Here is a 24,672-nt window from a genome sequence, read left to right on the forward strand (position 1 = left end):
GAGGCAAGACCAAGTCAGCAGCCAGAGAAGAATACAAGGACAAGTAGATTTAGACTCTTCCTCCACTACTTGAGCATGCTTTCACTGACAGTCTTGCAATGGAAGAGGTGTTACAGACCTCCTAATAAGAGGTTGTAATTTGTAGTCTGCTTAAGAAGCACTAGAGCACACTATATGCTTGTCTTTACAAGACCATTCAACTTTATAATCACACAGTACATGCAAATGAGCTGCCGTTGACAGGCAGCTGATCGGAGTTCAAAGGAGAGGAATTCCTGCATAGAACTAGTAGTTAAGGGGGGCTGTTCTATCTAAGGGAATAACCTGTTCCACGCAACTGTTTCTGGGCAGTGCTGTTCAGTCATATGGTTGAAGGCATACAGAGAGCTTTTAAGTAGAAATATGGCAAAGCAAACATGCTACCCACTACAGTCCAAAACCCTCCCATTAACAGAGACCACTGAAACTTAATTTGGGGGTTTATTTTATGTACAGAAAACATGGCAGCAATCCAGTACATCTTAACCCAGCTTAGTTGCCAGTTCTTTAGCCTTTGCTTTCTCAAGCTTGGCAATGCGAGCCACTGATTTTGGACCCAAGACGTTACCACCCCAGTGACGACGAATCTGGAAAGAAGTGAGAAAAAGTTAGATGCCTCATACAACCTCTTAGAATATCACTCTCATCACTTTAGGCACAAGAGGAACGCTGTCACAGTTTGGAATTCCCACACATTTAAAGCAGTGAACTATGTTTTCTGGCAGCACAGAGACATTACAGTTTAAAATCTTTCCCTGTGAATGGGGCTGTATTCAGCCACCATGGAATTTCTGTCACTTGGGGGGTAGGGGTTGAGTCTAGCATAAATTGCTATACTCTATGCAATCCTAGCACTGTGTTAGCTCCATTTGCTCCTAACTTGGTGACAGCAGAATGTCAAGGTTTTTGCCCTTTTACCCCACCCTCAGGTAGAGAATATGGATATTATCATGCCCAAGAGGCTTTAAGTTAATCTCACCAGACCTGAAATAATTTGCATTTCATTGGGAAGCTATTGGGAATAAGCTAACAGTATGAACTATAAAAGACAAGGGTAGCCATACAGAGAATCTTACCTCATCGTATCTGTCATTGTAGTTGGTCTTGACAGCCTCCACCAGCTTTGCAAGGGCTCCCTTATCCTCCCTGTTGGTGATAGTTTTAGTTCCTTCAGAGTATTAACATCACTGTTCCCCATTAAATATTTTGCCTTGGGATTAAAGAGCTCTTAAAACCAGCATGATTTTTCATGTTAGCATAAGCATCATTTGCAAAGGATTAACTCCTCAAACCATCAATGCTTTAGGAACTTGCACCACTCAGATTGCGATTATAGTTCCAGCTACGTATTCCAGTTAAGAGTAACCATCCATTCTAGTAAATTAAGGTAAACCACATCTCCTGGATGTGATAAGAGTTCTTCATGCAAGAAGACATCTTTATTAGACATTATACAGGTAGCTGACCCCAAGCATGTCTTAGTTTTACTTTAAACTAAAGCAACCCAAGTTTGTTACCCATATGTCCTATAATCTGTGCTTAAAGGCAGCTTCCTTTCTCAACTACAGTGAATTAAGTCAGCACACAGAATACTTACGGGTTAACCTGGGTGAAGGCAACACAGGTACAGGTTTTCCTGTGGACCAGTCGCCCCAGTCTGGCTTTGCCCTTGATGATGCAGTACGGCACTCCCATCTTGCGGCACAGAGCCGGCAAGAAAACCACCAGCTGAAAAGAGGGAGTGCACTGTATCATTAAGGCAGCAACAACTTTTCATTCTTTGAATCAATCTAGGCTGTGGCAATTGCTCAGTGTTAAAAAGCTCGTTTTGCTCTTCATTGTTGATTCAGGTGAAGAAATTCATACATCATTGCAAGGGCCAAGCCTCATTTTAACACCAGGACAATTGTGATCATGCACAATCATTCCAGTTCCAGTAAACAGGTGTTTTTATGCATTCCCTTTCTATGCATTTTAGAACAAGTTTATTCTGTATTTTACCCCAAGCCCAGTTCAGACTTCAGCTAAAGTTAATGCATATCTCTTCCATCTTATGAGCTGATTACTGACTACCCAAAGATATTTTCAGAGACGGACAACCTGGATCAGACCCAGCTAGCCCATAACACCTCCACTGACTGTGCTTACCTCAATGGGGTCTACATCGTGGGCAATTACTACAAGTTGAGCTTTCTTGTTCTCTACCAGAGTTGTAACAGTGTTAACACCTGAAAAACAAGTTACAGAAAGAGTTTACTCCAGGTCAATGTGTTTTCAGAGCTTTCATATAAGCCTAACATGACCAGCTCAGATTCCATGGCACGGCTTCAATATGAGAACAGCAAAAACTTTTCACATCCATTCAAGTAGCACAGAGGGGACATTCTGTGGACAATTTGCTAAAGCTCAGGGTTAAAAAGCTCGTCTATTTTGCTCTTCACTTTGAGCTCAGGTGAAGAAATTCATACATCATTGCAATAGCTTGTCCAATAGTGTTTGGTTGGATCAGAAAGCCAACTCTTCTAATTAGCTGTCTAATGAAGTCTCACGTTCCTGTACACACAAGCAGACAAGTCCATGTACAAAGTTACCTGCTCGGAGGACTGGTGGCCTCTTAGTTGGAGCATCTCCCTTTCCTGCAGCTTTCTGCTCAGCACGAGCCAGTAGCCTCTGCTTCTTCTCTTGCTTAGTTTCAGGCCTGTACTTGTGTGCCAGCTTCAGAAGCTGCGTAGCTGGAACAGAATATAGACTTTACTCATAAGGTGCATGGCCTAAGAATCTCAGCATTACTCTTTAAAGGACTCAAGTGCATCAGCGATCTTGGTGGTTGTCATCAAATGTATTTAGATAGCAAATAACTAGCATCATTTGCACAGTGCAAGAACAGAGCTAGCAGAGTGCCTCTAGAACCCATATTTACCTCTACGTGCACCTTTGCTGGCAACGAGAGCTCCTTCATTGTTTGGATGAAGAAATATCTGCTGACCACAACAGCAACTACGGTTAAAGCTGGTGCACTTTCTCCTTTAAAGCAAGCAACTTGTTTGGCAACATCTATGAGGGAGTTACTCTACATACGTTGAAAGTTTCTTGCATAGACACTGTCACCTGGAAAAGACTATTTACTTGTTCACAGAAGCCCTTTAAGTCTCTTCTTCCCCTGTATCAACGTCAGCTTGCAGAATGCTGGCTCTCCCCCAAAAGCCCATGCTCACACAGAGCTCTCTCAGACTAACTATTTACACAGTGAAGAATCCTACATACTCCTACATCAACCTAGAAGAATGGAAACCAGAATACGCAATTAGGACAATTTCGGTTTTGGATCGTAAGTAGGAAGTTTGATAGCTTTTAGCCCCTTTTCAAGGTACATAGTAGCTAACAAAATTTAATCCAGAAAATTCACAAAGGCTTTCACCAAACTGCAGCTTGCTGTTCACATCACCACAACCACTGTTAAAGCTCTACTATGCTACTACCACAAATACTCCAGTTTACTTCTGTTAAGTTTTACTTTGATTTCCTTTCTCTCCTCTGACATGTATCCCAGTAAAGCCCTAAGTCAAGAGAATTTTGGAAGGCACATCTGTACCTGTTTGGCGATCCAAAGCCTGAGTGAACTGGTTAATTGCAGGAGGCACCTTCAATCGTTTGTAAAGAATGGACCTCTGGCGCTGGAGTCTGATGTAGCGGGGCCATTTCACAAAACGTGTGAGATCACGCTTAGGCTGGATATCCTGTCCTAGAAATACAGACTTTTAACCCAAAGCAGTTCCAAGATCACAAAGAAAAAGCACAGAAGAGACAGGAGTGCATCAGCGATCTTGGTGGTTACGTGTCAGCACTATCATTCAGATAGCAAATATTCTTTCACATCATTTGCACACATACAAAAAAAAGTCCTATAGAAGTCTTAATTAGTTGACCACACCATAGTCAACGTAAAAGGGCAAGAATCATCACAATCCAATCGAATATTGAATCTTTGTAACATTAAAAAACTAGCTAGTTGTCTGCGGTTACCTTCAGACACTGGTGATGAAAAGAACCATCACTGCAAGTAACCAGACAATAGCCTTTACCACCCTCTCTACTCTACAACTTTCTTAAAATATATGAAAATATATATTTACACTATAACGTATTTAAAATTTACAGATGTTTGTCTATAAAACAACAAAAAAATCCTGAACAACAAGTAGAAGAACTCAAATACCTGCTTACTCACCAATGCCAAAGTTCTTGGGCCTCTTCTCAAAGAGAGGATTGACAACCTTCTTGGCCTCCTGCTTCTTGACTACAGCAGGGGCAGGTGCCACCTTCTTGCCCTTGGCTTTCTTTCCTTTCGGCTGCAAAAAAGAAATATGCTCATCTTTCTTTCGCCTCAAATGCTCACATGCTTAAAAAAAAGCCTACGCTCCACCCAGAATCGCCCTTATCCAGGTAAGGAATCACAACCTAGCATGAAAAGGCCTTGCTCTCCCAAAGCGAGCAAATCCTTCACTCTGACTTAAAAACAGACCCAACTCAAAATAGCTTGTTGCTCTCGTCAGCGGGGCAGCAATCACCAAGGAGCTGCAGGCGCTCCCCAGCCCAGCGGACCCCGAAACCGCACCGGAAGCGGCGCAGACACCCGCAACGGGCACCGAGCCCTCAGAGCCGCCCGCGCCGGGAGAAGCCCCAGGTCGCCGGGCCGCGCCCGGCTGCAGACGGGCTAGGCCCAGCTCCGGCCTCCCCCGGGCTGGCCCCAGCCGCCGCAGCCCCGGTACAAATTGGCACCCGCGGGCCCGCCGGGCTGCTCTGCATCCGCGCCCCCTCCGCGCCGGCCCCCGGCCCGGCGGCGGGAGCGGATGGCGGCGGATAACCCCGGCCCCCGCCCCGCGACAGCCAACGCTCACCATCTTGGATTGAGGAAGAGAAAGACAGAGCGGGGCATGGTGGGTAATAGCGGCGGGCTGCGAAGTCTCGCGAGAGGGAGGAGCGCGTCGCGAGACGCGGCGGGAGCACGGCAGGATTTAAAGGGGCAGGACCCCCCCCCCCGACTCTCCTGCGGCGCCTTTCTGGTGGGCGAGCGGCTGCTGGTGGCCGCCATGTCGCAGCAGCGGGTGCTGCCGCAGAGCAAGGAGACGCTGCTGCAGTCCTACAACAAGCGCCTCAAGGATGACGTCAAGTCCATCATGGACAACTTCACTGAGATCATCAAGACCGCGAAGGTGGGCCTGCGCCGCGGCCGAGCCGCCGGGGGCAGCCCTGAGGGAAGAGGCCTTGGCGGGGCCCGTGAGGGGAGAGGGGGAGCGACCGTTGGGGGGGGGGGTCTGTGAGGGGAGCGGCCGTTGGGGAGGAGGGGGGGGGTCTGTGAGGGGAGAGGGGGAGCGACCGTTGGGGAGGAGGGGGGGGTCTGTGAGGGGAGAGGGGGAGCGGCCGTTGGGGAGGAGGGGGGGGTCTGTGAGGGGAGAGGGGGAGCGACCGTTGGGGAGGAGGGGGGGGGGGTCTGTGAGGAGAGAGGGGGAGCGACCGTTGGGGAGGAGGGGGGGGTCTGTGAGGGGAGCGGGGGAGCGACCGTTGGGGAGGAGGGGGGGGTCTGTGAGGAGAGAGGGGGAGCGGCCGTTGGGGAGGAGGGGGGGGGTCTGTGAGGGGAGCGGGGGAGCGACCGTTGGGGAGGAGGGGGGGGGTCTGTGAGGGGAGCGGGGGAGCGACCGTTGGGGAGGAGGGGGGGTCTGTGAGGGGAGAGGGGGAGCGGCCGTTGGGGAGGAGGGGGATCTTCTCTTTCCCTGGGGCCCGTGAGGAGAGAGGGGTCTGTGAGGGGGCCCTTCCCCCGAGGTCGCTCTGAGGGGCGAGGGTTCTTCCCCGACGTGGGAGGCCGTTTGTCCTCCCGGACGCCTCTGGCCATCCTGCCTTCGCTCTAGCGGTGGGCTGCTGAAGCTCCCGGGCGGCGCTGCCAACCTGGGGAGGGCTCTGGGTAGCAAAGACAGTCCGTGGTTGCCTTACAGACCGGAGGCTAGCCCAGAGATTCTGGGTGTGGATTGGGTGGAAAGGAGATGCCTTACAACAGCACGGTCGCATCTCAGGATTTCAGTGGGTAAAGATGAGTGTATGGCTTTTTTTCCTTTAGATTGAGGATGAAACACAAGTCTCTCGAGCTACCCAGGGTGAACAGGATAACTATGAGATGCATGTCAGAGCTGCAAACATCGTAAGTACCCCTCTGCTGCTGTTTGAACACATTGGGCAGCGCATCTGTTGTGTGCTGTCTGGTTCATTATAGCATCTAGTATTGTGTCTAATACTCATGGACTGCTGCCAGAAGTGTAATCTGTTATTTGGGGTGGCTGCTGGGCAAGTTCCTTCTCTGGAGGAAAGCTGGGTAGTCTGGATTGTCAACTGTAGACTTTTCTCTGAATCCTGACCTGAAATGGGAACTACTTTGTTCTGGGCTTTCTAGCTGAGATATGATCAGCTTGCTGTCACTTCTAAGGTTTTTTTAATACTGAATGAAGTGAAAGTGTTTCTCCTACTGATAGCTATGCCTGTATAGGGCTGAAGCAGCAGCTTGAGAGATCTTGTTTCAGAATTGGAGTAAAGCACTGTTTTAATATACTATATGCTATGTAATTCTTTCCATGCTGCAAGGTCCGAGCTGGTGAGTCCCTGATGAAACTTGTATCAGACTTGAAGCAGTTCTTGATCCTCAATGATTTCCCCTCTGTGAATGAAGCTATCAACCAGCGCAACCAGCAGCTGAAAAGCTTGCAGGAGGAATGTGACAAGAAATTGATTGCACTGCGGGATGAGATCTCCATTGACCTGTACGAACTAGAAGAAGAATATTACTCTTCCAGGTACAAATAGGGCAGGGGACTTCTGCCTACTGACTCCATCCCTTTTGGGGGAGTTGGCTAGACAAATAGCCGTTAGTATACAGGTCTTGGAGGTTCCCAACAAAATTTCACTCCCTTGTTTTTAATTAGGTCAAACTTTCTACAACTTAAAGCAATCACCTCTTCCTTGCGGATATCCTACAGGGTATAATGTCATGATGGAGGTATTCAGAGTGTCAAACTCTAGATGCCTGCTTTAGTTGGCTAGACTTGACAGAAAAATTTGCTTAGACTTCCTTTGGAACCTTTGGAAAGGGAGAGGCATTTCTTTGGGGGAGATTAGGCTTCTGTTTGAAATATCCCTCTGGAGGAGCCTCTGTCTCTCTCCCTAGAGAGACTAGCTTGCCAAGCTAGCTTCTAAAGTTAGATAAGATGAATATTTCCCACATCTTTGTGGTGAGTTCTTTCACAAGTGACCTGGTTACACAGTGTGCCTTTTTTCTTCTAGTCCACTGTCCCAGCTGCCTGAAGTCCCACTGAGGTGAACATTTGAAATGAGCAAAAAAGACATTCTCAATTTTATTGAATTGTGAGGGATTGTGATAGGATTTTCTATGAAGGACTCAATACTGATTTGTTTATACTGTTTTGGGATTTTTAATATTTTTAAAAGACTCTTACTTAGAAAACAAGCTTTAGATGATTCAGACACTTTATTTTTTTGCCATGCACTCCAGCACTTCTAATTGATGATGCAGTAGATGAAAGCAGGAGAAAACAAATGAGAACCCAATTTTGTACTGTCCAAGCTAAGCAAAGTCAGTGTGATAATGACATGAGTTCTAAACAAAAGCTGACTTAAGCTTGCAAAATTTTATTTAAAATTTTAGTTAATGACTAGATTCTTCTTTTCTGTCTTTCTATTCTTTCTAGAAATGCTGAATGTCTGTAGCACCAACTAAGTCAACTAAAACCATAAGTGCTCAATGTCTTAAAGTAGGCCATTGTTTATGGGCAATATAAGTATTTTAAGAGCAAGGTAATACTGGTATGACATAGTTTAGGAACTGCTGCAATATTGCAGGAAAACTTGAGGTAAAAATTTAAAGTTGTTTCTCAAGTTTTACTCAGTTTTCTCAGGATGGTAAGGGGTCCTAGAAATCTCAGAAACGAGGAGTGATGGTGACAAATCTAGTCAGTCCAGGCCATTATAGGTCACTTAGGTAGTGGATATAGGTCACTTATCCACTACATAAACTGCATGCAGCACAGCAGTGGTTGTATCTAAAGAGATCCAATGAGGGATGATAGTGCCTCACGTGCTGGAGGTGCTTCTCTGGCACTGTCACTGGACAGCCACAGCTGTATGTCTGTAGCTTTATCCTTTGGACTAAAGGGTTCTGACCATGCTGGCATGGTGTCCCAGCTGTCTGGCACCAAATGCCATATAAAGCAACCCTTTTTAACAGAACTAGCCTGTAAGCACAAATGCTTTTCTCTTCTGATTACACCAATTGGATCTGCCTTCATGCTCTTTAAGAGTGGTCATGAGGTGACAAAACTTGACTAGGCTACAGAGCTATGATCCCTCCACTGAAACCTCCTATCATGTAGCAGTGCCTAGTGCTTTAGTCATTTGTTTTTAGCACTTGTTTCTGTTTTCTCCTCTTGTGCTCTTTCCTGTCTTTATTTCTGCACCAAAGAAATGTGTGTGTAAATATAGAAAAACAGTGATTTATTCAAAGTCCTTTTATAATTAGAGTATTAAGATATTTTTAATGAAACCATATTGTCTGATGTGGGAAAAGGGTTTCTGTTATGTGTCACATAGTCCTAGAGTGTTAATCATGCTTAAATGGCTGTAAATGCAATAGCTGGCTTGCCCACAAATGGGCATTGTATGCTGATCTGGGAGCCCAGCTGGGGCTGCCTCTCTGCACTGTCTGTTACTTTCTAGCGGGGCTTGATTCCACAGGATTTAGAGGTTTGCAGTCCAGTGAGGCCAGGACACCAGGGTTCTCTACAGCTATCCTGCCAAACTGCTCTTCCATGCTCTGGTTTCCCCTGAAGGGCACTGGTTTATTTTGGGTCATCCTTCCAGGGCAGGCTGCAGGAAAGTGAACTTTCCATGTTGGCATACCTCCAGATGCTGCAAAACTAAGGGCTGCCTAATGATGTATGTGGTTCCTTTGGTCTCTGTGTATTCCTGATAGCTATGAAAAGTCTGTATGAGAGTTTTCCCCTGTTTGGCAGTTGTCACTCCTATTATGTTAACACTGCTTAGGAGATGGCCCCCTGTCCCCTACTGTGTAACTGGTAGGATGCACCTAAGTTTTAGGGCTGAGTTTCATTGCTAGACTTATTTGTACACAGGGGTTTTGATGAGAAAACCTGAAAACAGATCTGTGAAACTAAAGCTGAGTAGATTGTTTTGAAGGAGTCTTTGCTTTCAATCCCTGTGTTCAGGTAGTTTCCTAGATATGTTCCTTTGCACACAGCCTATGTGCCCTGAGGGAGCAGTGCAGTGCCTTCTGCACAATGAGAAAGCCTCAGTCAAAGGACAGTAGCAGGTAAGGCAGTGCTGTTGTGGGCCTTGCAGTAGTCACTCCTCACCCAGACTTTTGAGGAGCGTTAATGAGAGGTGAAGCTTAGGCTTTTGGAGCTGTTCTTTGTGGGGCAGCAGGAGAAGCAGGTATAGTTCTGACACAGCAAAAGTGTTCATAGTAGTTCACCTGCCAAGACGGATGTGATGGCTGCTGTGGTCCAGCTCTCCTTGGAAACCAGGGTCTAAAGTCAAAGACTGAGGAAAAAGAGGTAGTAGTTCTGGTTTAGTCCTGAAGGTCCTCACTAACTGAATCAAGCTGCATTTTGTTTTGGATTTTAGGGCAGGGTTGTATCTTCATGCCCCAACAAAAGGAATCCTTTGGGGAATTTTTCAAAAGCCCCAAATATAATGCCTGTATCCACTGCCTTCTCACTTGTGTTTCAAAACAGCTGGGTAATGCTACCAGAAAAGAGCTCAGAAGTAGGTGCTTGAAGCCAGGGCTTTGTGTGCTTATTCTGCAAAGCAGTAACTCCAAGTCCAGCTTGCCTTCTTATCCTAAAGCCAAAACTTGCATTTATGCTCCATTGCTCCCTCCTCTGAGATCACAGGAGCTGTCTTGTGTGGGGTTAGATCTCAAGATGTTACATGTTTGTGCAACTTGAAGTGTCTCTTATATTTTTACACTTAATATTTCCCATAAGCATCTATTCAAGTCCATATACTTTTAATGTAAATAAAGCTGCAACAACAAAACCACTTGACCAGTTGGGTTTGTTTTACTCAACGCAAGCTGCTTTCTGCTCTAGTATTCACTTTGTCTTGCGTGTCTCTTGTGTGTGCAGCTCCTTTGGTATTTGTTTTGTTTTCTTCAAGTCTCTTCCATCACTTTTCTCTTTAATTTTGGCACTTCCACGTGGTATTTCCCTTTGAGCACAGAAATGAATTAGCCAGTTTAAAAATACTACTTTCCCATACTGATGCTTCATCCAATTCTATAGTCTATGGTGATCAAATCCAGCAAGCTGCTTTTAGAACTATTAACTCAAGGTCTACTGAAACCAGTAGAAGCTGTCAGTACTTTAAGTACTTTATAATCAGGCTGGGGATGCTTCAAAAGAAAGACCTTCTATGGAAGAGCAAGGGTGCAGATAGGGCTCCTTCCTTTTCACTACAGGGACAGGCCTTAAAACAATTGAGCTAGCTTTTTTTTTTTTGCTGAATTAAATCTAGGGCCTGATTCTTTTCCTCCTTTAGGTCATGATCTAACTCCAAGTGAAATGATTATGAATGAGGGCCTTGTCCCACTGAAATCAGTGGCAAAACTCCTGTCTTTGGGAATGCTAGAATTCTAACCCACATCTCTTTCTAGGCACTTGCAGCATCTGAATTAAAATTCAACCTCTGTCTCAGTTTGCAGGAACAATTGTCTCTGAAATTCCCCAATCCTCATCAGGTGCATGAGATCCAACACCAGCCCTTAAGGGGTATCTTAGGGAAGGCCAGTGGCATAAGAGCTATGATGAATTTGTGATCACAGACCTTAGATTCATGAACTTTTTTTTTGCCATTTTCTTAATGCTTTGCTTCTGTCTTGCTTTTTCCCCTCCTTCTTCCTCCCTTCCCCTCCTCTCTGTTTGCACCTGCTATATCTTCTTACTGGGGTTGTTTGTTCTGGAAAGCTACAGTCTGTGTGACAGCAATGATCTTCCACTGTGTGAAGCCTACTGGAGACAAGACCTTGCCACGCTGTCCCCTGAAAGCCTCTCCATGCCTCTGACAACTGCCACAGCAGAGCAGAGCGTTGCTACCTCTCAGAGCTCAACCCCATCGCACCCACATGTGAACGGGCACGGGGCAGGCCCCACGGAGCACTCCTGAAGAGGATCCTCTGCTGGCTGCACACATTCTTCCTGGTGGCGCTGAGCTGTTGGATGTCTTCCACCTGCTGTACTGAGCGCACATCTCCCACTGTCAGGATAGTGCATGGGAGTCTTATTTGCAGGTTGCTGTTCACTGTATAGCCACAGTGCTTTCTCCATCCCTGGGACATTGCCATGAATGTTCCTCTCCCTTGAGAGAAAGCAGTAAGTAAATACAAATTTGATTGTTCTAACAAATTTGAGTTAGGTTTGCTTTTACATTACTTTGTCATGGTTACCTGTAGAATTCATTAGAAATCCAGTGTTTGTTTCCATTTGAATCTCTCAACCAGTACATGGTAGAGTGCTGGGAATTAAATTTCTTTGGGATGAGACGTGAGCCAAATTTTAGAGGTAGTGAGTGTTTTGGGTTTTTTCCTCTGTTACCTCAGAATTAAGGTGGTTAACTTTCTGGCTGCTTTAAGTCTCTCTTTCAGGATGCCATCAACCAATCTCTGTTCTACTTAATTGGAATAAGAATCTCACTGGTATTTTTTACAGAGCACTCTTTACCTGCAGAGTGCTTCAAAAACTTGAACTCTTCCCTAGGTATTTGGGAGGAAGATCTCCTGAAGACACTTGTCAGAGCAGTATTTTTCCTTTTGGAAAGGAAGGGGCAAACAGAGGAATCACTGTGGTATTGATGATGCAATTTGCTCAATGCTACAGATAGAAGCAATAGCAGACTTGAGTCTGCTTCCTCTTTGAGTGTTTACACAGAAACCTGTTAACATAGCCTGAGCTAATGTGAAGCTAGTTGGTTAAGTTTCATTTAGTAACAAATGTTGACTGGAGACAACTGAGGGTGTACCTGACACTGAGGGGATATTAAGTTATTCACTTTCTTGCAGTTTCCTTTCTAAGAAATGCTTTCAGTGTTTTGTCCACAGTTATTCAGCAACTTGGCATTTCCACTGCCTTTCCTGTTTGCAATTAATTCTAACTACAATTAAAGGAGGAGGTATTTGAAATGAAATAAGGTCATGACAGCTTAGTGTCTGGAAACCAGAGCTACTGAGGCATTCAGAGCAAATGTCTTAGCTGAGCTTTCCCAGCATTCTCCTGTAACTTCTCTGTTCAAAGGATGTGAATTTTGGTTTACTCTTGGTTTTATTTTTCTCCCATTCCATTTTTTTTGTAATTAGGTGGTTTAATAAAACTTTCATATAATTTTTAAAGTGTGTGTTTTCAGCCACAAGGTTATGTGAAAACATGAAAATCTTAAGCACAAATAGGCATTAGAAAGGAGTGCTTCCCTACTTTTTTTTTAATCCATCTCCTCTTGCAGCTGATCCTGGAGCTACAGTCCTATCTGTGCCACAGAAATAATCATGCTAATAAAACTTGCAAGAGTGCATTGCTGTTTAGCTTCCAGCAGAGCTATTTCCTAGGCACCTGTGTTCCTTACTGTTTCACCTCATGCCCACAAAATTTTGGCTGCTACAGGCTAGCAATGTGCAGAGTTTGTGCAGACGTGTCTCCTTTGATACAGGTGTTACAAATTAAGGGTTTAGGGCTCCCAGGCCTGAGGGCTGAACTCCGCAGGGGTGAGAAGAGGTCTATGCTGCAGGTAGCTCCTGAAGAAGGGGGTATCTGAGAGGACAGGGAGCTAGCCGAGCTATTTTCTAGAGGTAGTTTGAGCACTCCTGCCTCGCTAAGGAGCGAGGAGGGTGTTGAGAAGGCCTAGGAGTCGGCTCCTACTGGGAACGGCAGCTAGAAGCACGTGCGCGGCTCGGCTCTGCTGCCGGGGCGAGGGGAGGCGGCGGCGCGCTCCGCCCAGCGTGGCGTCACTGCCGTGCGCCGTGGCGTCATTTCCTGGCGCGGGTGCTTGCCGCACGGCGGTGGCTCCGCGCTCCCCTCAGCGGCTGGGCGCGGGCGGGCGGGGGATGCTGCGGCCCTCGGGGCGCTCCGAGGAGGGGACGGCGCGGCTTCGGCGCGGCTGGGGCTCTTGGGGCTGCCCGCGCTGAGGGCGCCGCGGCCGCCGGGGACGGCCCGCGCCGGCTCACCATGGCCAGCCTGGCCGCCCAGGACTCCTACCTGCAGGGCCTAGCGAGCCGGGTCTGCGCGCAGCGCGCCCCGGAGGCGCGGAAGAGGAAACGGGGTAACGGCCTGCGCCGCTGCCACCCTGCGCCTCCGCGCGACCGCAGGGAGCGGGGCTTGCGGAGTGGTTAAGCAAGGCCAGACTGTGCCGTAACAGGCACCTGAGCACGTGCACTGTGGATTATGGCTGAATGTAAATTATGATTGGCTCTGGGAATCTGTGGTCGTTATTCATTCACGTTTGTGCACGTTGTTGAATGTGGCAGAGCTGCAGTATTACTAAAGTATGTGCTAGCATGTTTGGCTCTATTTAAATAAATCCTAAAATACACATGTTTAAAGATTAAGGTACACCATTATGCTGTTACACAGCATTGCTAGAACTTTAGTCATCAATAAAAACTGAATGTTATGGAGTGGGAATATAGTGTTGTAATGTTTAATATAATCCTTTTTCTGCCTTCTAGTGTCTAAGCCAGGCCAGCCTGAAGATGCTGGCAGGCAGCTCAAAAAAAAGAAGAGAAAGAAACCTAGAAAACAAGCTGAGAAGACAAATGGTCCTCCAGTTAAGCAGGTGGTGTCCAATAAAAATAAACTTGCTCAAGTGCAAAAAGCAGCCCCTCAGTCCAGCACATCATCTCCACAAGGTGTTAAACAGAGCAAAAATGAGAGTTCGGTTACAGGTAAGAATACCAGAGTCTGATTAAAGTTACTTGAACTGATGTGGCTGCATTTCAGTTGTTTCACATGTGTGCAGTTTGGAAAGCCTTTAAGAAATCTATCTGAATTGAAAATATCTTTGCTTATTCTATGTTCCCTAAAAACTTACACACATGCACATAAATTTTTTATGTGACCACTGGGTGGCTCTCTAAAAATGTGAGCATTTAATCAGTTGCAGACTTTTTATATATATGGCTAACTTCTGGGAATTATGGCATAGTTGCAATCTCTTTCATCCTATGCCTGCCTCCCATTATGAATCTCAAATGCCTGATCATAAAGAAAAGGCTGAGTGGAAAAGATGTCTTTGGTGTCTTTGTTTCCACTAGCTGGATATTTGTCTTCAGGCTTGTTAGGCAGCCATACAGCATGTCATGTTAGTCTGTGGGCTGGCAATGTTGAATGATAATGTGGATAGAAGGGAAATTCTAAAGAAACCAATAAAAAATAAACTGTTGGTTTCTTTAGAATTTACTTTCTTCTATTCACAGCTTTGCAAGAGATCTGGTTCTTTCCATAGCTGTCCTGCTGGAATCAGCCAGAAAAATTCTATTTAGCCGGTGCTATATTTTAAGTAAACTGCTTTATTTTCTGCCTCTCATTTTCAGATGGCAAAAGTGAACTCAGTTCGCCTTCTTTTTCTGCAATGAATCTCTTGCGTCAGAGATTACATGAGAAGATTAAAAAAGCTTCTGGTCAAGTAAGAGAATTTTGATAATATGCATGTGTGTGGGTGTACGTGAATATATGTATGCAATATACACTCTTGCTAGGTCTCCTGGGAGTATGGGGAACAGGGCTATAATCTTGCTAGGTTGAGGGTTTGAGTTGCCTGCTGTCTCCTAAGGAAGTGCTTACAGGCATTGTTGGGAGTCCTGCATGTATTCCATGGTCCAGAGGAACAAGTGAAACTAGGCAGGGGCTATTTTGGAAGAGAGCATGCCTCTGGTGACTTAAAAGGAAAAGATAATACACTGAGAATCTGAAAGGGGTCATGTGTTTAGTATCTCTAAAAGCTGAACTCACTTCTCATCAAAGATTCTGTGCTTCTTACGAGAAGTTTGAAATCAGGAGCTTGAGGACATCCCACTTCTAATTCTGCCTGATCTCTTTAAGGCAACTGATTTATGTCATACCTTCTTCTTAGGATGATGCCAAAGAATTACCCCCTGCTGTCTTGGAGAAGAGGCGTAGAAGGAAGTATGAGAAAGAGAGAAAGAAGCGTCGAAGAAAGGAGATGAAGATGAAGGAGAAAATGGAGAAGAAGGGAACAGAGGAGTTACCTGTAGAGCTGCCAAGCAAAAAGGAGGAGAGCACAGCTGAGATTGTCTTTAACAGGGTTGAAGTCCATGAAGAGAATGAGCTGAGCAAGATCCAGAAGAAGAAAGAGAAGAGGAAAGGAGTGAAAGGCAATATTACGCCTCTGACGGGCAAAAACTACAAACAGCTGCTGAGCAGGCTGGAGACCAGGAAGAATAAGCTGGAGGAACTCAAGGATAAAGACCAGAAGAAAGCTCAGGAGCTAGAGAATAAGATGAAATGGACAAATGTTCTCTATAAGGCTGAAGGCATAAAGATTCGTGACGACGAGGAACGTCTGAAAGAAGCTTTGAAGCGCAAGGAGAAGCGTAAAGCGCAGCGCCAGAAGCAGTGGGAGAAGCGGACAGAGAAAGTAGTAGAAAAGATGCAACAGCGGCAGGAAAAACGTCGCAAGAACATTCAGAAGAAGAAAAAGGACAAGATGGAGCGCAAAAAAAACAAGGCCCGGAAGAAAGGGCGCATTCTGCCCGAAGACTTGAAGAAAGCTGGCTTAAAGTGAGAGGGAGGCAATTAGTACTTGCAGCCTGGAAACTGAAGTCCCGGTTTATGGGGCTGCTGGCGGGATTTAGTAATGAACTTTTACAGAACTGCTTTGGTCCGTCTGCCTCATACTCTCTGTATTTTTGTATTACAGCATAACTGGGGGACTAAGGAAGTTATCTCGGAGAAATCAGGCAGCCTGTGTGGCTGTCAGTGTTACTGCCTCTGCTCAATAAAATCCACTTGTGTGTTTGAGAGATTCCTTTTCCTATCCTGAAGAACCATTTTCTGATTGTGTGTTGTGGTGGTGGTGGTGGTTTTTTTTTCTTCCCTAAGGGAAAAATTTCAGTTGCCCCCACAGTAGCGGGGCCGGATCCCAGAGGGCCGCGGAAAGGGCCGGGGCCGGGGTGACGGCAGCCGGGCCTAGGCCAGAGCCGGGCTCCCGCGTTGCCACGGCAACAGGCACCTCCCCCCTCCGCGTTGCCACGGCAACAGGCACCTCCCCCCTCCGCGTTGCCATGGCGGCGGGGCGCGCGCGGCGCGGCCGTTGGGGCGGGCGGCGGCCTGTGCCGCGGCTGAGGTGAGTGGCGAAGCGGGGACCGTTGCTCGGGGCCCCGGGGCTGCCCGGAACCTCTCGGCGCCGGCCCCGAGGGGGCCTGGAGGGGCCGCGGCGGGGCGCTGCCGGTCACCCGCCTGCCTCGCCACGGCCGAGGCAGCAGACACTCCCTTCCCCCTTTGCTCCAATGCCACCAGAAGTAGTTGGTAAATCATCAAATATGTGTTTTTACCAGATGCAGCAGTTTTAGGAGGAACTGGAAACTACGTGGTAGGTGTGTAGTCCCACCGTCAGGAGTATCCTTTGGAACCGAAATACTCTCCCCCAGCAGGTAGATGGAGGTTGTTCTGGAAACGGGCTGAGAAGCGGTTGCGCTGGACGATGCAGCCGGTGGGGGCTGTCCGCCTCGTCCCCAGCGGCGAAGTCTACAAACAGATCTTTGAAGATGAGGTATGAAAACCCACGAGTGGCAAAAGCCAAACTATTAACTAGGTTGGTCAGTTGTTTCCTGGCTCTTCAAGCTGTGAAGTTAAACCAGAGGTTGATTTGAACCTTTCAATGTTCTGTTTTAGCAGAAAATAATTTTGTTATTTTCAGGCTGTGCTGTCTAATGGATGTATTAATTTTTCTGTGACTTTGTTATGTATCAGAAAATAGTAACTGAAGGCAGAATCAGTATGATGAAAACAGAGCAGTAAAAGATAGATTAAGAGGCGCAGTAAGTCAGACTCAGGAGTTGGCTAATGCAGTAGCCTGTACGGTTTTGTTTTTAAAAGGAAAAACAGTGTGACTTAATCCTGGTGTCCAAACCACACACATTATCTAAGTCATGTTTCTGACTCTGCAGTTGACTTTCCTTGTAACCATAAGCAAGGCATACAATTCAGTTTGCTTCAGTTTTTCTGTTTGAGGAAAGGGATATCTTTTTTTGCCCATTTTGAAGAGTCTTGGATGAAAATTGTTATGTATGTGCAAAGTAATGTTCATTATTTTACCTTTCTTTTCTGCTGCCTTTACCTCTCCGTTTTTATTCATCCTTTTGTTATTCTTCTCTGGTCAATTGATTTGGAAAGAATTCCAGCTATTTTATTTTATTTTATTTTTTGAAGGTTCATTTAGTACACTCTCTGGATGAAGTAAGGAGCAAGGCTAAGTTTTCTACGAAGAGCAAAAGGATACCTTTGGTTAAGGACTCAGAAATTTGTGCTGGTGGAAGGCCATTATTGAGTTACCAGCAGAAGTACGTTGAAAGAATGCCCTATAATGACTTCACAGAAAAGCCAGTGTTATACAGGTATGGAACAGAAGTATAAATACATGATTATGTGTTTATGACAGTAGACATGAAGATGTAAGATTTGGACTGGGAGCTAGATGGTCTTGAATTCTTGGTTAAAGCAATAACTCTATCTGTACTAGACTGTGTGCTTTATCGCAGCTGTAAAATGGGTTTACTGAGCTGCAGCACATTAATGTGAGGATTAATAGGCTAGTATTTGTTGAGGCCTACGTATTGTATGTTTTTTATTTTTAAAATGTATTGTTTGTCTTTCTTGTTCAAAGCAATCTAGATATAAACCCAAATTAGATATGTATTTTTGAGCTATAGTTTAGGCTGTGCTTATTGTTTATATGATTATGCAGTAACAACATGTAAGGATATTCTCGCTATTATATAGGTTAGTTTCCTGTATATTTGTAAGCATGAAAACCATATTATTAAATTTAGTTGTCTTGGATCTCACATCAGTGGAGGCAGGTAACATCAACAGAAGTGGCTGCAGGAATTTCCAGCTCTGTTATAAGCTGCATGCATGAGCAAGAAAATAAATTAGAACCTCCATCCGTTGCACCCTGACTCTTCTGTTGAATAATGACTCCCTTATTCCCACTTCTTCCAAGGAGAAACACAGTGTCGCAACTGCTTGGAAGAGCAATAGGCAGATAAAGGCTGTTTTCAGATATCTTGCTGGCTTTTACTTAACATTTCATAGATATTATACATTTTAGAGGTAGTATGTATGTCTTTGTAGTTTACATGTATTAAATCTGGTATTACTGCTTTTATGCCATCATAGGACATTTGAGGTTTTGATCAACAAATAATTAATAATTAGTCAGTCCTATTCATCTGTGAAGCAGGAACATTAATTTTGTGAACCATCACCCCATTCATATTTTGATGTTAGGAGGATGCTTACGTTTACTTAAATGTTACATTTTGCCAATTAATTTGATCTGTAGGTCTCTTACATATTTAGTACAGATCAAATCTTTCTTCTCTTTCTATTTCAGGGAAGCTACAACATTTCAAAAGGCTTGGAAAAGTGAAGATATAATTGCAGCTGAGGAAGTCAGAGCCCTACCTGATTTTGTTGGTAAAATTTATTTCTCTTAATCTCAGATATTCTCATTTGCATTTTTAGGAGCCACCATATATATAATGGTTTGAGCTGAACAAGGTTGAAAAGCGTAAAATGAACCTCAGAGACGACCTGACACATTTTTGTTTTCTAAGTAATTTTGAAGATGAAGAGTCTATCCATAGAAAAAATTGTTGTAAAATTGTAGTCGTTTGTCAAAATATGTAGTTAGACAGTAAGTTCCAGTTATGATGTATGTTGTTCTTGGAAGTTGCAGTTGTTTACATCATACTTGAATTTAGTCCATAGTTTCCATGCTTTCATCCTTCTGAAAATCACAAATTAATAAAATTAAAGGAAATTAAAAGTATGCTTTACAATTTTTAACCTAGATTAACCTAGACTTTCCTTTCTATGAAAAGCTATCAAGCACTATAAAAGCCGCACAAGGTATAAAGGTCTCAGTGTTGATTTAGTGATTTATTGTGAATGCCTTTTGTATTCTGCAGCAGCAGTTCCAAGCTACATCATCCTCATTTCTTTCTTGGCAGTTCCTGAGAAAACAAGCAGCAATATTTTGGAACGCCTGTCGGGACGCAGGCGAGGCCGTCATGATGAAGCACTGACCTTAATGCATCATGAGCTTGGCTGCATTGCAAGGGTAAGACTGGATTTTGTAGTTCAGGTAGTTTAGAGTGCTATACAAAAGATAGGGACTAATTTTAAAAGATCAGACTGAGTTCTTTACCTTTTTAGGAAATGGAACCCTTTGTTTTGGAGCCTGGAAATTTGCTTTTGTCAAAACTCTTGGAATCAGATAGAAAAATTGAACTTTTGTTCAAAAACATTGAGCTCAACACTGATCTGGAAGGCTTCTCAATAGAAGTAAGGCAGCTCATGTTATTGTCTCATTTTCAGTTATTTGTACCTGTTGTTTGCAATCCACTTGGTCTGTGTAACATATCTTTCTATGTCTTGCTGTAGTTTTAAGATATAATTGCATTTTTTCCCTTGTAGCTTTTCAATGAGATTGATAGTAAATCCTTCTTGCAGAGTTTGGAAGAACTGTGGGATATCATCCACCAGGAATCCTTGACCAGAAGGAAGTGGATTAGGGAAATGGATGAAACCTTAAAAATGGTTGAATGGAGTCGAACTGACAAAGTGAGCTGTAGTTTTAATGACTGTTAATTAAGCTTAAGATTATTATTTGCTCGTTATGCTGGATACAGAGCCAAAGAGTAGCTTGTTTCCACAAGAGTCAAAGAGGTCTGCAATGGGTTTTGATGCGTAGGTGATTACTGCCTTTTTGCGAATAGATCATTCTCTCATTCTGTGCACACATAATCAGGAAAAGATACTACTTTTCTAGATACAAAGCTTTTGTTTCTTCCACAAATATGTGCAAAAGAGATGCAAGGAATCTGTGAGTTGCTTTTATACTTCTGCAGGATTGTTTAGGTCAAACCGTCATCAGATCTAAAGTTATTTTGTTAGGGCATACCTATTCTGCAGCTGAGAACATGCACAGATGTGCCTGAGCTAATTTTAGTTGGTGTATGTTGGGTATCAATAGCAAAGATGCTACAGTTATGTATGCTTCAGCCTGACCTATAGAAGTCACTGGAGATCACAGGTAAATGTTTGGTTTAATAAATGGATAATTCATAATGAAGTCCTTGCTTCTTTGTCCTTACAGGTAACCAAAAGCTCTGTCTGTTATGCCTGCTTCAGCTAGCCCTCTCTTTGTAATGTAGACACAGTGCAAAGCTCCAACAGCATCGCTAGTAATGTTTTTGTTTGATTAGTTATGAAAATGACCAGAGAAGACCATGTTTGCTTAAAATATGCGTGTCCGCTTAACACAGGCATTGGTGGACTCGCTACAGATACCTCAATAAAAAATTCTAACCACCTTCCTTTCCATTTGCAGCCTGTCTGCAGAGCTCTAGAGAATCACACATATTCAAGAGAAATCAGTTGACGTTGAAATCAGTCACAGAATTGAATGTTTTAGGTACAATTTTTATCAATGATTAAAAATCAGTATTGAAGATCCTTAAAATCAGTATTTTAAGGCATACATTCACTTCTCAATCTGTCTATCAGCCAATTGTATTTATTTTAATGGAAAAAAGTTGTCTTTTTCATATCATGCCTTACGTTAAGAAACTGATATTTCAGTTATTCAGACATCTCTTTTGTTTTTTAATCTTTTATTGCACAGATAACAGATGTACTGAGAAAGTACACCGTGATGCTGGAGGATATTTCCTTCCTCTTACCGCCTGATGTTTACAGGTTCATGAATGATGAAGCCATGGTAAGTCTTTTTTATTGAGTTGCATCTGCCTGTGAGAAGAGAGCAAACTGGAATACTCCCAGAATAACTTTCTTTTTTTATCAAACTGAAATTCATCATTTCTACCTATCAGTCACAGTAATATAAGAGAGCATTTTCCATTTTGCAGGGCATTCTTGAATATTCATATTCTTTCTTCTGTAATCTGTTAGCTCAACACAGAGCTGGCAATTTTTTTGCATGTATGGTATGTGCTGCTCTTGTTCCTGTTTTTATTTTTTAATGCACAGATTATTAACAGAGCCCTATTGGCCAATCGGAGGGCAATTGCCAAGCTGTTCTTTAATCTAATGAAAACAGAATTGAAAAGGGAATTATCACATCGGTTGAAATGGCAAGATAGGGTGAAGGACTGGAAGCACCTACAAAAGAACTATGCAATTCACAGTTTCAGGTCTGAAATTTTGAAACTGATTGTTTTTTGGAGTATGAATAGCAGTAAGTGACTAGTGGTCATTTGTGCTTTTTATTAAAATTATATTTTATTCCATTTCCTTTATAAAACCAAAAGAATTTAACATTCTTCTTTAATCTCATGTATATAAAACAAACACATTTTGTATTTGTATTTCAAACATGAAATTTTCCCAAGCAGATATTTACTTTAGTGTATTCTTGCATCCTACAGAGAATTTATGGCAAATGAAGAAATACAGAATCCACCAACTGTACAACAAGAAATGGAAAACATGATAAAGGATCAGATTTTACTTAATGAAAGGAGACTAGAATTTTTGCAACACCTTGGGTATGAAAAAAGAGAGAATAATAATGGGAAAACGGGGCTCTTGCTAGAGTTATTGAAGGACTTGACTATAGAAAGCACTTTGTACAGTTGCACACTGGAATGGAGCAATGCAGCGTTAAGGCCCTAAACTACTTCTGTAGACCTCTCTTTAATGGGAAAAAATTATATTCTTGGTTTTCAGTGCACGGGTTACACTAAATAGGGGGTTATCCAGGCTTAGAAATGCAGGAATGCAGAAATAAATCTCATTGACCATAAAAACTTAATAGAAGTAAGGGCAGACAAAGATGAGCAGATAAGTAAAAATTGCTGACCTTGTCTAGACATTATTTAAGGTTGACTTTAATTTGTATAATAAAGGAGATGAAAGGGATCTCATACTAGTATGTTTTAATTCTATCCATCCTGACAAAAAGAAGATAGTATGGGTGCAATTCATTACACTATTGCCATTTTAAAATACAATTTTTATTTTAGAGTGTATATAGGAACTAGGTGGATTACACTTAGTTCCTTGTCATTAAACAGCAGCCTGTATTTTCATTTCTGATATGGTTGTAAGTCTCTCTTCTAACCACTAAAATAAAGCACAGTGATTTGGTTACTCTGATTCATAATTTTATCCTTTGAGAACCGACTGGATTATATTTGAAGACAGCTGACTCTTGTTTCATATTTGATAGTGATCTATTGCCTCCAATGCACATGAAAGCTGAGATAAATGAATGGTACGAATCGTTGGTGAATTTAAACAAAGGCATAGGTAAGGAGGGAAATCGTAAAAACAATCTGGAATTTGAGCCTTTTTTTTTTTTTGCTTGTTTTTTCCAGGCAGGGGTGACTCAGACTTTGCTTTGAATGTATATGTTTGCTATATTCGTTGTTCTGTGTATTTCCATATACCTCCTAAGTTGCTTTGCAATACAACCAAAATAAGCTGCTTATTGCATCGCTTCCCTTTTGCCAGCACTAGTATTTTTGCATGGTAAGGTCTAGCAGTAATTGACCTGGTTACAATTAGTCTGGGGACAAAAAGAAGGTTCATTTTAATCCAAATCACTGCTCCAGTCATACAAAAATGCTTCTACTTGGCTCTTGTAGAATGAGAAAGTATTTGAGGTGATTCCTTTCTGAGTCTTGCTGCGTGCCTTCCCTCTCTATGTGACTACCTTCTGTCTCTCCAGAACAAATATTGTCTTAATGTTTTTTAGCTTATATAGCAACAAAGATGTTGTTAGTGATTATAAATAACTCACTACCTTTAAGCATAATGTTAAAAAGATTTGTGTACAAGTGCCTGATTTTACTGGCTGATAATGTCATGTAAGTGTGAAGATGCTAGTGGCATGATTTGGGGCTCAGCATAGGTCCACTGTCATGTTTCCATTTCACACTGTGCTGTGAAATACTGAAATCTAACAATGGACTATTACATCCTGTTCTTCTGTATCCTTCAGATACCCACAATGTGCAGTGTCTGATGAAAATTCGTATCCAGTATGAGAAGGTCCAGCAGAAATGTTTGACAGAAGTGCAGTTATGCAAGGTCAGTATCATAGTTTAGCAAATTCTTGGAAGGATTCTTGATAGCAGTGTGTTGTTTGAGGATCCAGCCAACTCTCAGATAGCAACTGAAGTTACTCTTTAACCTCTCCCTTATTCTATTAGAAAACCTACTGTGCGTTTTGCTTTGCAATAACATGTGGTATTTGTACATGAAATGTATGAAAACTGATTAACAGCTACTAGTAATGAAAGCAGTGCAGCCCCACATTTAGGTAGTGGACTCAAGGTCAGAACCTCCAGCATTTCTGCTGAGTCTGTCTGATCTTGGGGAAGAAATTCCACCTCTCTGCCTCAGTTTCTCTCCTTGTACAAATAGAATTATACTGCTTACTACCAGAATGTGAGATTTGGGGGGATAAATCTCTCTATGAAACGCTTTGAGAAAACTGGATAGCAAAGCTGTAGGAAGAACAATTTCAGCACGCGTTCATTTTCTCAATCTGGTGTTGATTGTTAGTGAAGTAAAGCATCAGAGCTTCAGCCTGCTACTGTAAGATGAATATAGCAACTCCCCAGCTTACACATGCGCAGTCTACATCCAACTTAAAATAAAGAAGAAATACTGAGTTTAACCACACTCTCTAAAAGCCACATGATGGTTTATAGTATACACATGTCAGTAACTTACCATTCTTTCTATTCAGAATAAACTGTTGAATCTGAATGCTTGCACAAAAAAGGAGGCTGAAGAAATTGTGAATTCTGACTTACTTCAATTGACTGAGAAACTACAAAGTCAGTTTGAAGAACAACTGGATCATATGGATGTATGGTTATTACACCTGTTGTTGTTACTCTGGGAGTACTGTTCTTCTGCTGCGTGACATGTCATATTCATCTTAGGCTATTAATGTCATGTTAGGAAGAGATCCATAGGGTGATTGGATATCTATCCCATCAGTCAAAAAAAAAAAAAAGCAGTGTGGTTCAAGAAGAGTTCACAATTGTTGATAATATTGTTGATTATAATATATTATATATATATAATATATTGTTGATTATAATATTGTTGATTATTGTTGATTATTAATTGTTGATAATATCACAATATTTATAGTAGGTTGTCAAGGATGACTTAGGTGTAGCTCATCCTGCCTGGAGGGATAGATTTAAATATCTCCCAAATTTCTTTCAATCCTATCTTTTATGATTCTATATATATAAACAAATAGACAGTTGTTCTTAAAATGCTA

General features: G+C 43.2%; 4 protein-coding genes and 4 non-coding genes across 13 annotated transcripts in view; 3 read left to right on the forward strand and 5 right to left on the reverse strand.

The window, feature by feature from the left end:
- Positions 1 to 461: 461 nt before the first annotated feature.
- RPL7A (ribosomal protein L7a) lies at positions 462 to 4,845 on the reverse strand. The gene is made up of 8 exons (XM_067309353.1): positions 4,809 to 4,845; positions 4,268 to 4,438; positions 3,632 to 3,781; positions 2,631 to 2,771; positions 2,188 to 2,267; positions 1,637 to 1,767; positions 1,116 to 1,185; positions 462 to 626 (listed from the first exon to the last, which is right to left on the reverse strand). Exons 1-8 carry the CDS (start codon positions 4,843 to 4,845, stop codon positions 522 to 524), a joined length of 885 nt encoding a protein of 294 aa, XP_067165454.1. The 3' UTR covers positions 462 to 521.
- Positions 1,843 to 1,915, reverse strand: LOC136993895 (small nucleolar RNA SNORD36). The gene has a single exon (XR_010886160.1). It is a non-coding gene; the product is annotated as a small nucleolar RNA SNORD36 (small nucleolar RNA).
- Positions 2,441 to 2,517, reverse strand: LOC136993902 (small nucleolar RNA SNORD36). Its single transcript, XR_010886167.1, has one exon. It is a non-coding gene; the product is annotated as a small nucleolar RNA SNORD36 (small nucleolar RNA).
- Positions 2,847 to 2,912, reverse strand: LOC136993904 (small nucleolar RNA SNORD24). Its single transcript, XR_010886169.1, has one exon. It is a non-coding gene; the product is annotated as a small nucleolar RNA SNORD24 (small nucleolar RNA).
- Positions 3,851 to 3,923, reverse strand: LOC136993903 (small nucleolar RNA SNORD24). The gene has a single exon (XR_010886168.1). It is a non-coding gene; the product is annotated as a small nucleolar RNA SNORD24 (small nucleolar RNA).
- MED22 (mediator complex subunit 22) lies at positions 4,353 to 12,499 on the forward strand. Of its 3 annotated transcripts, none has more exons than XM_067309142.1 (4): positions 4,353 to 5,252; positions 6,152 to 6,232; positions 6,670 to 6,878; positions 11,082 to 12,499. In XM_067309142.1, the coding sequence occupies exons 1-4, from the start codon at positions 4,890 to 4,892 to the stop codon at positions 11,278 to 11,280; spliced, it is 852 nt and encodes a 283-aa protein (XP_067165243.1). In that variant the 5' UTR covers positions 4,353 to 4,889; the 3' UTR covers positions 11,281 to 12,499. The 3 variants fall into 3 exon arrangements, with proteins under 3 accessions (XP_067165243.1, XP_067165244.1, XP_067165245.1); XM_067309143.1 differs by having other exon boundaries at positions 11,088 to 12,499; XM_067309144.1 differs by lacking the exon at positions 11,082 to 12,499 and adding an exon at positions 7,366 to 10,158.
- On the forward strand, positions 11,411 to 16,141 carry SURF6 (surfeit 6). 4 transcript variants are annotated; one of them, XM_067309136.1, is made up of 4 exons: positions 11,411 to 11,490; positions 13,829 to 14,044; positions 14,693 to 14,784; positions 15,232 to 16,141. In XM_067309136.1, coding segments are annotated over exons 1-4 (981 nt in total). In that variant the 5' UTR covers positions 11,411 to 11,489; the 3' UTR covers positions 15,904 to 16,141. The 4 variants fall into 4 exon arrangements, with proteins under 4 accessions (XP_067165237.1, XP_067165236.1, XP_067165235.1 ...); XM_067309135.1 differs by having other exon boundaries at positions 11,447 to 11,486; XM_067309134.1 differs by lacking the exon at positions 11,411 to 11,490 and adding an exon at positions 13,201 to 13,422.
- Positions 16,142 to 16,821: 680 nt separating this feature from the next.
- The window catches only part of CCDC180 (coiled-coil domain containing 180), a 28,985-nt gene continuing 21,134 nt past the window's right edge, over positions 16,822 to 24,672 (forward strand). Inside the window, exons 1-12 of the mRNA XM_067309354.1 lie at positions 16,822 to 16,890; positions 17,550 to 17,734; positions 18,736 to 18,818; positions 19,355 to 19,464; positions 19,560 to 19,688; positions 19,857 to 19,967; positions 21,031 to 21,126; positions 21,396 to 21,559; positions 21,794 to 21,913; positions 22,597 to 22,676; positions 23,371 to 23,459; positions 24,124 to 24,246. Of these exons, the coding sequence (XP_067165455.1) occupies positions 16,822 to 16,890; positions 17,550 to 17,734; positions 18,736 to 18,818; positions 19,355 to 19,464; positions 19,560 to 19,688; positions 19,857 to 19,967; positions 21,031 to 21,126; positions 21,396 to 21,559; positions 21,794 to 21,913; positions 22,597 to 22,676; positions 23,371 to 23,459; positions 24,124 to 24,246 (1,359 nt within the window). The remainder of the gene's footprint in view (positions 16,891 to 17,549; positions 17,735 to 18,735; positions 18,819 to 19,354; positions 19,465 to 19,559; positions 19,689 to 19,856; positions 19,968 to 21,030; positions 21,127 to 21,395; positions 21,560 to 21,793; positions 21,914 to 22,596; positions 22,677 to 23,370; positions 23,460 to 24,123; positions 24,247 to 24,672) is intronic.

Source organism: Apteryx mantelli, chromosome 21 (genome assembly GCF_036417845.1).
Source record: "Apteryx mantelli isolate bAptMan1 chromosome 21, bAptMan1.hap1, whole genome shotgun sequence".
Taxonomy (NCBI): Eukaryota; Metazoa; Chordata; class Aves; order Apterygiformes; family Apterygidae; genus Apteryx; species Apteryx mantelli.

Coding starts and splice junctions, on each gene's coding strand:
- RPL7A (XM_067309353.1), bottom strand. CDS start 4,845: ATGCAGAGCAGCCCGGCGGGCCCGCGGGTGCCAATTT. Junction 3,782..4,267: donor GCCCAAGAACTTTGGCATTG/GTGAGTAAGCAG, acceptor CTGTATTTCTAG/GACAGGATATCCAGCCTAAG. Junction 2,268..2,630: donor GCCACCAGTCCTCCGAGCAG/GTAACTTTGTAC, acceptor CTTGTTTTTCAG/GTGTTAACACTGTTACAACT.
- MED22 (XM_067309142.1), top strand. CDS start 4,890: ATGGCGGCGGATAACCCCGGCCCCCGCCCCGCGACAGCCAACGCTCAC. Junction 6,233..6,669: donor ATGTCAGAGCTGCAAACATC/GTAAGTACCCCT, acceptor CCATGCTGCAAG/GTCCGAGCTGGTGAGTCCCT. Junction 6,879..11,081: donor GAAGAATATTACTCTTCCAG/GTACAAATAGGG, acceptor TGTTCTGGAAAG/CTACAGTCTGTGTGACAGCA.
- SURF6 (XM_067309134.1), top strand. CDS start 13,329: ATGGCCAGCCTGGCCGCCCAGGACTCCTACCTGCAGGGCCTAGCGAGC. Junction 13,423..13,828: donor GGCGCGGAAGAGGAAACGGG/GTAACGGCCTGC, acceptor TCTGCCTTCTAG/TGTCTAAGCCAGGCCAGCCT. Junction 14,045..14,692: donor AAATGAGAGTTCGGTTACAG/GTAAGAATACCA, acceptor TCTCATTTTCAG/ATGGCAAAAGTGAACTCAGT.